At 45.0% G+C, this 10,739-nt stretch overlaps 1 protein-coding gene across 1 annotated transcript in view; it reads right to left on the minus strand.

Moving 5' to 3' along the window:
- Positions 1 to 2,178: 2,178 nt before the first annotated feature.
- magixb (MAGI family member, X-linked b) overlaps positions 2,179 to 10,739 on the minus strand; it is a 44,576-nt gene continuing 36,015 nt past the window's right edge. Inside the window, exons 15-20 of the mRNA XM_025059047.1 lie at positions 10,071 to 10,134; positions 7,831 to 8,031; positions 7,221 to 7,297; positions 6,989 to 7,135; positions 6,654 to 6,792; positions 2,179 to 5,465 (exon numbers count right to left, since the gene is read on the minus strand). Of these exons, the coding sequence (XP_024914815.1) occupies positions 4,426 to 5,465; positions 6,654 to 6,792; positions 6,989 to 7,135; positions 7,221 to 7,297; positions 7,831 to 8,031; positions 10,071 to 10,134 (1,668 nt within the window). The 3' untranslated portion in view covers positions 2,179 to 4,425. The remainder of the gene's footprint in view (positions 5,466 to 6,653; positions 6,793 to 6,988; positions 7,136 to 7,220; positions 7,298 to 7,830; positions 8,032 to 10,070; positions 10,135 to 10,739) is intronic.

Consider the following 10,739-nt stretch of genomic DNA (forward strand, 5'->3'; position numbering starts at 1 on the left):
GGGGGGGGGTTGGGGGGGCGGGTGGGGGGGGTGGGGGGGGAGGGTTGGAGTAAACTCTGGTTAGGATGAACGACTAGTTTTGGTTCACAAAAAGAAAAAAATCGACATCAGAGGCGAGGAATTCTCTGCGACTACATATCCTCAACTGCTGAGGTAGGAGTGACCATCACAGCATCTCAGCGGCCGTTAGGACTGATCTGACGCCAGGAGATCTTCATGTGGTGAGAGTGGACCTGGACAACGCTGTGCCAGAGCTGGAGATGAAGGGCGGCCATGATGGAAGAGAAAGATTTTAAACAAAACTCTAAAAAAAGGGATGGATTTGTTGACCAGAATGTCAGAAAGTACTCGAACGAAGAACAAGGTTGAACATCAGTCCGTGACATCACTTCACCACCGTCTTCACATTCACTTCTGGACAAGCAGGGAAAAAGGGGGGGGAGTGGGGGAGACGAGGGGAGGGCGGCTCTACAATTCTAATCTGTCACTAATTAGACTCTCAGGCCTGTCAATCATTACACAGCGTAGAAAATTCTGCTCCCACCCATGGTGAAAATCCCCAGTTCGTCATCGACGTCTTCAACCCATGGTGTGGAGAGTCGTTAAAGGGCAGACGGTGGTTAGAGTTTTGGGGGAAAAGTTCATGGAAAAGTCCAAATCTTTTAAAACTACATCTTGTTCTCCGGGTGACAGAGAGCGACTCTGACTCCTTTTCACCCCCCCAAAAAAAACCCGAGACTTTATCTCCACGTCACGAATTTAAATAAATAAAAAAATAAACACAGAGACTAAACTTAAATGACGCAACAGTTATCCGGAATTTTCTGGATTGTTCGAACGCCTCAATAGAAATCCAACTGACGGAATGTACTTTTAAAAAATCTCGAAAAAACAATTTAAAAAAAATAGTTATATATATATATATATTCTGTTGTAAAACAAAAACGTCTCTACTTATCTGAGGAGACGAACACTACGGCCGGTTGTTCCCTGATCCACGCAGCCGTGCTGTGGCGATCTTCTTGGCGCCCACTCTCACACAAGTCTCGCTCTTTACGCCGCTGAAAATGCAGGATGCGTGCGATTGTTCCTCCGCAGCCATCACCGTTAAGTCAGCCAGTGACTGGGTGAGACGCTACTTCCGGTTGTGATTTTCAAAATAAAACGGAAACGTTTATTTGGCGACTAAGTCGGCAATTGTCAAATCCAACACTCGGAAACTTTAAAAAGTAAATCGTTACTGGTACTATGTAGTTAACGCACAGTTTTTCAGACTAGTTAACGTTCACTAAAGATGATGCTTTGACATTGGCTACTAGTGGAGTCTGTGTTGACATTATTTCTATCTGCGTGTTTAGTTTAACTGTTAGCTGCGATCAATATAATCGGTGTGCTACAACGTTAGCAACAAGAACAACAGTCCTTCTTATATAAGTGCATCTTACGACATGTACATGCGATGCAGGTTGAATTTCCACCGATGTTTCACTACAGCCTTCAGCTCTGCTGCCCTCTGGTGTACAAAGAACAACACGTGACAGCTGAGTAAATAGGGTTCTAATCTGTTTATTGTGGTTTTGTTTGGATACAGAATACAGTCCAGCAATATAATCATCTCAAAGAAACAAAGCTTAAAATATAAAACCAAAAAAAAAAATTAGCAAATTTTATAAAATAACTCTGACAAACAGTAAAGGCTTCTCAGCTACTTAGGTAGGGGTTGGAGGGTGCAGTGTGTAGGTTTTTGAAACTGCACTCCAGGTTCTGTAAAGTGCACAGATACAACAGTGGGGTCTGTTTCCCCTCGGGGTAGTTTATGATTACGGGCACAAACGCGGGAATGGCTTCTCTTACATCACCAGCCCATAGTTAATATGGGCCGTTAGGAAAACAGCTGTAACAGTCCTCGTCTCCGAATGCCACTGTTTTAACTCTGCGACTGTGTTTCACCAAACGGACGTTACTGTTACGTCACGCCGCAGATGGGACGTTTCTCCACAGCGGAGTATAAGAAGACCTGAGTTTTATCCACAAAAGATAATTGAATAGAAAAATAACATCTCACAGTTTCCACTCAGCCTTGGCTCCTGTGTTGAAGAACAGAAAGAACTCTGTGTGTGTGAGTGAGCGAGTGTTTGCTGTTGGTTCTGCCATCTCAGGTGCAACACTGGAGTCAGATTTTTTTTTTTTTGCAGAGTCTTAGGGTTTTTTAGTTTTGTCTATTTACAGTCAGGGCCTTTTTTTTTTTTTCCTCTCCTTTTGGCATGACTGAAATGATCAACTCACTTGTCGTGACAGACCTTAGAGCAAAGGTTTTTTCACAGTAAGAAAATTCTGCGGTTAGGATAAAGTGGTTTATGTTACCAAGGCAACTGTATGTGGCACGATGGGCACAGCACTCTCTAGAATCTTGACAGTGATTTTTTTTTCTCTTAGTGCGCACACACACACACACATAGACACACACATACACACGCAGATTTTACAAACAGTACCAGAAATATACACACTGGATGCGTATTCTTGGCTCCTTTTGATCTGTTCATTTCCACAGACGTAGATTATCCTAATCCACACTCCAGCAGCAGATTAAAAACATTCACTGATGAATTAGTACAATATAATTGTTCCCAGTATCAGTGTTCGTTGTTCTAGTCACACATGACAATATAAATAATATGACTTTGTACTTGCTGTTTTTATAATATATATATATATATAGATTTTACTGCATATTCATATATTCCGTATTTGATACGTATCCAAATGTATTACAATACAGAAATACGACAAGGATTTGGCTCCGGTTAGTATCATATTTACAAGAGGTTTCTGTCATTTATTTCTCTACAAATATTTACAGAATATATATTTCACACCTGCTGTCAAAGGGATCTGCATTATCACAATTATATATATATTTATATATATATTTAGATATACATTAGAACGTTATAGGTTGAGGCACATGTCCACGTATGACAAAGAGACGACGACGTAGCAACACGTTAACGTTCATGAAAGTTAGAAATCCATCGTCCGTCCGACTGCTAAGTGTAGCAGGTGTAAAAAAAACGTGACTCCGTTTGAGTGGAAGTCTACGCAAAAGTTAGGCAAAACAAAAGTCAAAATATGAATTTTTTATTTGGACCCATTTAGAGGAAAATGCACGATAAAGTAAGATGGAGTTCATATAAGGTGTCATGTGACGTGTCAAATGGAATGACCAATCACATTACCTCTAAACGTTGTTCTCAAACTGCGGTCTGTGCTACTATAGTGACATGGTTGACGTGGGCTCCCCCTAGTGGTTCCTAAGGTGATCTTTGCTTTTTAACTTTTTTTGAAAAGAACATTTGTTAAGTATTGAAGGTACATAAAATAAAGGGCAATAAAGTAATGCAGCTGTAACTGGACTGGATATTAAAGTTGCCCTCAGGCCTGCAGAGACACTGACAGTCAGTATAAATGTTGACTGTTGGGCGTCTGTGGTGATGGTAAACACAACGTTAGCTTCTGGTCAGCGGTGCACTGGAGAAGGTGATGCAATTTTTTTTAAAATATAGAACAACTGTATGAAATTGGCTTATAGAAAAATAACCCCACCTTGTAGGTTAGCATTTGTTAGCTTAGCTTTGAGGAGGAGCACTTTTATGTGAAATGTAGAGTTGCACACCTTAAACTCGAGCAAAGGAAAAGATAAATGTAGCAGAAAAATGAAAAAAAAAAAAACCATCATGAAGGTAAAGTGTTTTCTCTGAAGACTTCCACTCAGACAGAATTACTTTTTTTTTTTTTTACTGAATCGCTGAAGCGACTTCCTTGGCTCCACTGAGGCGCTGTCCATTTGTTATATACGCTCTACTATGGTTTTGACTGTCTGCCTCCAGACCAGACCAGACCAGCGGATGTGAGCGGCTGATGGCCTTGGACGGCTGCTTTATTATTGCTCAGTATATTCATGAGGTATACAGTAAGTGGAGGTCTTTGTCCGGGGGGGGGGGGGGAGGGGGGGGAGGACCACACAGAGAGAGAGGGAGAGAGAGAGAAAAGAAAGGTGAGTGAGTGGGATAAGATGTCTGGAACCTTCTTTAGACCTCTTTCCGCCCGACGGCTGCAACTTTGAAATGCAAAAAAAATAACAAAAGGATCAGCTGCTCGGAACAGGAAAACGAGCTCCTCGGTGTATCAGAGTGTGTATAATTTAAGGATGATGAATGTATTTCAGATTGTAGCTGTAAAAAGGCACAAAGAACGGGACGTCACACTAACGTAGAGAGACAGGGAGACGGTGGGGTTGGTTTTTGTTTTGTTTTCGTGTGGGCAGCTGCACGTCACCGGTCAAGGTCGAACGACATCATTGGACACCTGCATTCTCTGTCTACTGTCCAACAGCTGCTCATCCTTCCCGTTGCCCCCTTTCTTTTATTCAAGGTGGCTGTTCCTGCCCTTGGCCTGTGCTGCCCTCTGGTGGCTGGGTGCGAGCCAAGGGCCTGGCAGAAGTGGCGTCCGGTGTCTGCCCGCGTTGGCCAGAGAGAGGCCTGAGATACTGGCAGCTGCGGACATGCTGCCGTCTGATTGGCTGCCTTCAGACTCAGACTCACCGCCCCCCCGCTGGTCTAGGGACAGCATGGAGGTGAGGAAGGAGAAGGGCTCCGTCTGTGACCCTGCAGGCAGAGGGCGCTTTAATCGCCCACTTTCTGCATCGTCATCATCATCATCATCATCATGGCCTCTGTCCTGACTCCCTGCTGTGTCTTTACTCCCCTCCCCGTCATTAGACCACCATGTCTGCTGCTCCTGCTCCCTCTGCAGCTCCCCCTGCAGGTCCCTCTGCTCCCTGTCGTCCTCATTAGCTGCCACATCCCAGTTTATCTTCGGTCTGGGAAGTTTTAGGTTTGGATTGGGAATGGGTAGTGTGACGTTGTCTTCACTCACTCCTCTCTGTGGGTTTCCTCTCTCCTCCTGCACCTCCTGCTCCTCGACCACCTCACCCCTGTCCTCTGTCCTGTCCAGAACAGCAGGCGCGTTCTGTTCTCCCTCTGACACCTCCTCTGCCTCCCGTGTTCTGCGCCTCCCCCTGCTCCTGCTCTTCCCCTGCCTCTCCGTTTTCCCTCCTCTGACTGTTTCCTCTTCTATGTCACTACCATCGCTATTCCTGAGAGCGTCTCCGGACGTACCCTGAGACCTCCTTTTTCTCCTCCTCCTGCTCCTCCTCCTCATCGTGTCCCTGGCTTCCTGCTCAGATACGGGGCTCTGTACATCTGAGTGCCCCCCTCCCTCTGAGGCAGGTCTTCTTCTCCTCCTCCTCCTCTCGGTCTGTCTTTCACTCTCTCGTCCATCTGCAGACCTGCTTCTCCTCTTCTGTTTGGAGCTGCGCCCCCTCTGTCTCGTGGAGTCTACTGCAGCCAAACTCTGCTTCTTGGCGTGACGCAGGAGGGGGGGGGAGATGATGCCCTCATGGCCTGGACATCACACAGGGAAAGAACATGAACAACAGCCACAAAAACAACGACAGAGAAGAAACATTGTGTGTCTTAGAATGGGACGGAGAAGATAATATATATCATATAATCAAATTAAATCTATTGTTAAAAACTCATAATGAAATAAAGACTGTTATTATATGTGTTTTTTCCTGTCGTGACATTTCAGGTAGTAAAGGTAGAGACCAGGGATGTAACGATGCAACAACATGATGATTCACCAACTGACATGGTCTGTGAACCTCATCAACTGACATTGTTCATCCCTGTTAGAGACGTATATTCAAAGTAGTATAAAGGCAGCGAGGCCTGGAATAGTATTACTACACAATGGAGCTGATTTTACTACAAGGAAAAAACCATTAGTGCCGAGTGAGCAGAGTGATGTAGAGAGACAGAAAAGAGCAGAACTAACAGGAACCATTACCAACCGCGTATTTTCTGTCCGTCCAATGACATAGAAGCACGGCTCGCCAAGTTTGGAGTTGGTCATACAGAGAGACAAACTGGACAGTTCCACTGAGAGGGACGGAAAAAGGAAGACAGAGTGGAGGACAGAAGACAAGGATCCCAATAAGGAAAGAAAAGAAAAGCCAAAATATGTTAAACAACCAGAAAAAGAAAGAAATATCAGGACTGGTTAGTTAGTGAGTTGGTTAGTTAGTTAGTTAGTTAGTGAGAATCCAGACCAAAGCCAAAGCACAGAAAGAAGGATTGAAGGATTTACTGACAGTATTTCATTAACTTGATGTTTAAAAAAATAGCGTAATGTTTATTGCAATAAGTCATTTGTAAAATTAATCAGATTAACATTTTAACTAATGACCACATGTGCAGAATGAGCCAGACTGTGTATTAAATTCTTCTTCTTCCATTCCTCACTGTTGCTGTACTTTAAACAAACTGAAGTTTTTTCCATATGAATAAATCCATCAGTCACAAATAAAAACAGGTGAGAAACACTGACATCTACCTGCTGTTATCTGTTCCTGCAACATACAGAAAAAAAAAAAGTTGTTTGAAAAATTTAAAAAAATGTTGATTCATCTCCTTGTGTTTAATTGTGTTTAATAGTGATTGATGATCACAGCTACACTGCTTGAATATCTTGAATGTTTTGACAGCCTCAGTTGTTACACCTATGCGTGTGTTCCTCCTTTGTCTCACCATAGTCCGGCACGTAGCCGTTGCCTTTCTTGAGCACCAGGTGGATGCGGTGTCCTCCTCGGCGGATCTGCTCCACGGCCTGACTGTGGGTCATCCCCGCTGTACTGTCCCCATTGATCTCCACGAGCTGGTCGCTCACCTGTGGGCAGACCAACAGACAAATACACCAGGGCAGCACCAGGGGCAGTTACTGGACCCTGAGGACCAGGACCAGGACCAGGACCAGGACTTGTTGGCCCAGACATGAAACCCATGGGGACCCACAAGAACCCATGGTCTCTGGGACAACTTCCTGTGTTGACTGTACTATACTCTACACACACACACACACAAACCTGAATTTTGTGGCTGCGTGAGGCCGGCCCCCCCTCCATCAGACCCAGGATGTAAAGGCCCATGTTGTACTCGCTGCCTCCCCTCAGGCTGAAGCCGAAGCCCGAGGAGCCGCGGTCCAGGTCCACGCTGTAGTACCTGGAGTCACGCTGGGAGACAAAGACAGACAAACTCCAAATCAGTGACGTATCCAGCTGTGAACAGCAACGAGCTGGGGCGGGGGGGTGACCTCACCTTTGGACGTGACCTCTGCCCTTTCCTGCCTTGTTGTCCCGGGTCATATTCAGGTGTTTCGGTGAAGCTCGAAGAGTCTAGGATTAATCAGTCAGAGGTGATTGATTGGTTATCAATATCAGACTTGACTCCAAAACATTTAGATGATGGCAGTAGTACTTCAGAGTATGAAGTACTATAAGTCGAATATAAGTCCCACTAGTGCCCTCTAGCGGCCGTCAGTGTGAAAATACAGTACAATACAGTACATTTTCAGTGGTACAGGAATAGCAGATACTGGGACACAAGCCTAGACTGCCCTCTAGTGGTTGAATTATATATTTTAATATTTAAATCGCACCTGAGTATAAGTCGCAAACCGACTTATAGTCCAGAAAATACGGTATGTTGTTTTGCTGTTAGTAGCATGTGGCATGTAAAACTGGTCGACCTTCCTCTCTCTTTATAGGACTAGTCTGACGTATGAGGTGACGATTTGTTCTAAGCACAGTGAGGCTACGTTTGAGGCACTGCCACCAACGGCTCAGGAGCCACAGGTTGGAGACCAACTGGACAAGGTTTTATCATAGTTTTGTTTGTACGCATTTCCATCCATGAACTCCTGACTTACAGGTGCTTGGACGAGGGACTATGGTGATCCTCAGAGTATTTCCCGCTCGGCGCAGTAGCTGAGCTAGCTCCCGGTGAGGCAGCGTGACCACAGAGCGCCCCTCCACGGCCTCCAGTCGGTCCCCGGGCCGGATCTGTCCACTCTTAGAAGCCGGGCTGCCACGACGGACCGTCACAAACCGGTGAGGGAGAAGAGACGCAGCTGAGGAGAAGGAAAAAAAAAAAATATATATATTTACTTACCAGAAATGTCACTGATTTAGCGATTTTGACTTCCCTGCCAAAACTCCAGCTCCGAGTCCAAAACTTTCCTCCAATCAAGGCGTTTTTGTTTTGTTTTTTGTCTCTGTGCCACAATTTCTAAAAACAAGATCTAATTAAGTCCAGGATTGGCTGGATTTGGTTTCACTTAATAAATGACTTCCTCCATTCTCTCCTTGAAACACTCGTTCCTTTGTCCTCCCCCCCCTTCCCATCTATCAATCCACGTCTCCATCCACTGACAGCTGGTTCTTAGTCACTGGAACACCAGCGTTCAGTTACATGTTCCTGCGCCGTATCTTTTTTTAAATTTTTTTTTCATAAATGAACACTGTGGTTAATAACGTGTCGTTGGCTCAGCTCTTCAAACAGCACTCGTGGCCTGTCTGCATCGCTATGTCACCTGCATACAAACTACCAGCCTGCAAATAAACACACACACACACACACACACACACTCACACACACAACAATTACTGCTGGCACAACATATGTGTGGGGAAAAAAAAACGCAGGCTGTTTTTCTGACATTAAATCCTAGACTGTTACTGTCAGCTGAGGCTCCGCTAAGGCTGTTAGCACTGAAGTGTTAGCACAGAAGTGTTAGCACAGAAGTGTTAGCATGCAGATACAAACACATGGACGTAGATGTGATTAGGCCTTGTGTCATCATAACCCACGGAGGACACGGCGTCCCATCAGGCTGAGCTCAGTCAATACAGAAGGTCAAAGAGAAATATATTGAACATATACAGATATGTCTCCATTGACCTTTGACTCCAGAAACTCCCCCTAGTGTTTGATTTTAGTTTATTTCCTCCCTCCCTAGAGTCTTGTCAGCAGACCGTTGTCATCCTTCCAGAATTCGTAGAAAGTTGAGCTGAATTATAATCAAACTTTATCATTAAATATATACAACATACAGCTCAACTTCTCCTGCCGTTAAATCTATTATAACAGGTGTGAAGACCAAGTTTTTGTCCTCACCATATCGTGACATGTGGCATGTAACATGACAGTAAGAATGGTAAACAGGCAGAGCTGCAGCTTATAAGATCCTTGGTTCATGTTGCAGAGTTCTTGCAGTGATATTTTGAGCACGGTAAGATGGAAAAATCATGTTGTAAAAATATTGAGTCTATTGAGTTTTTTTATACAAAATTCCACTCAGTCATGGGTGTTCATATATGTATGCCCACATATATATATATTTAATATATATCTTAGAAAGTCAGTAAAAATACTGTCATGTTTTACTCTCATATGAAGAGAAATTCCACTCAGATTATTGGTGGTGTTTAAATGTCCGTCATATTTCCAATCCGTCTTCACCTAATCTGGATGAACCTGGCATAAACAGACACACCTCTGCACACACACACACACACACACGTTTTTAATCTACACCCAGATTAGTCCAAATGGACTGGTTCACGTAGTTCACGCCTCCTCTCCTGTGGCTTTTTATACATGATGTTCAGATTAATCCCACTGCGGTAATGACCGGCCACTGAGGGGTGGTCAGAACAAGTGCCCCCCCTCTGCCCCCCCACTTCCTGTCAGCATCATTAAAGCATCCCAGAAACTGTGGCCGGGGCTGAGGGAGACCAAAGGGAGAGCGAGTGAGCGAGTGTTGTTGATGAGGCGAGTGTGTGTCGGTTCCTGCTGGAGTCAGCAGAGTTAGAGATGGTTGTGTCTGTGTGCACGCAGCAGCACGACATGTCCTGGCAGATTAAGCCTGACTGGATTAAAAAAAGGAAACACACACACACACACACACACACAGATACACATTTACATACTTTCCCCGTCCCTGCTGCTGTGAACATCAATCACGCTACATCACTCACGGCAACAGATGAACAGATATAAACGCACACGAGCCAGTAAACTTGTGCAGCTCAGCGTCACAGTAAAGTCCAACACACTGCACCAAAGTCGCGACAAAATATCAAAGGACAAAATGGAGCAAATAATTACGTTTGGACTCCTTCACAGTCCTCAGAGCAGACTGCAGTTTCTCCAACATGGTTCTCACATTGGCACAAACAGGAAAACAAACAAACAGACTCCGTGTTTCCTCCCCCCGTCCTGAGGATGCAGAGATCCACGTGTGACGTTCGACAGAAACTTGAGAAGAAAAAAAAAAACAAAAACAAAAAAACCCCCAGCCTTTGCCTTCGTCTGTACTTACAGCTCCACTGAGAGGGAAATGACCAGCAGCATTTCTCTCACAGCATTCAGAGAGATGGTGGGAATGAGAGGGAGAAGAGGGGAGGAGAGAGAGAGAGAGAGAGAGAGAGAGAGAGAGAGAGGAAGAGGGAGGGAGAGTTTTAATCTTTTGAAATACCAGACCGGACGCTTTTACTGCAGCGTGAGAAAAGGGTGTGAGGGAGTGGAATCGAACGAGTGGGAAAGAACTGATGAGAGGGAGGTTAGTGGAGACGGGGGAGAGACGGGAGGAGGAAAGGAGGAGAGAGGAGAAACACAGGGCCGTGGAGGATGAGAGGTAAAGACGGGGAGAAGTTTTTTTTTGTGTGCAGCAGAGACAGATGCACCAGTGACGGGTCCCACAGCAGCAGCAGCAGCAGCAGCAGCAGCAGCAGCCAGCAGACGCAGAAACGGCCCAGGCGATAAAACAACAAAAAA

This window comes from Cynoglossus semilaevis, chromosome 10 (genome assembly GCF_000523025.1).
Source record: "Cynoglossus semilaevis isolate Cse_v1.0 chromosome 10, Cse_v1.0, whole genome shotgun sequence".
NCBI lineage: Eukaryota > Metazoa > Chordata > Actinopteri > Pleuronectiformes > Cynoglossidae > Cynoglossus > Cynoglossus semilaevis.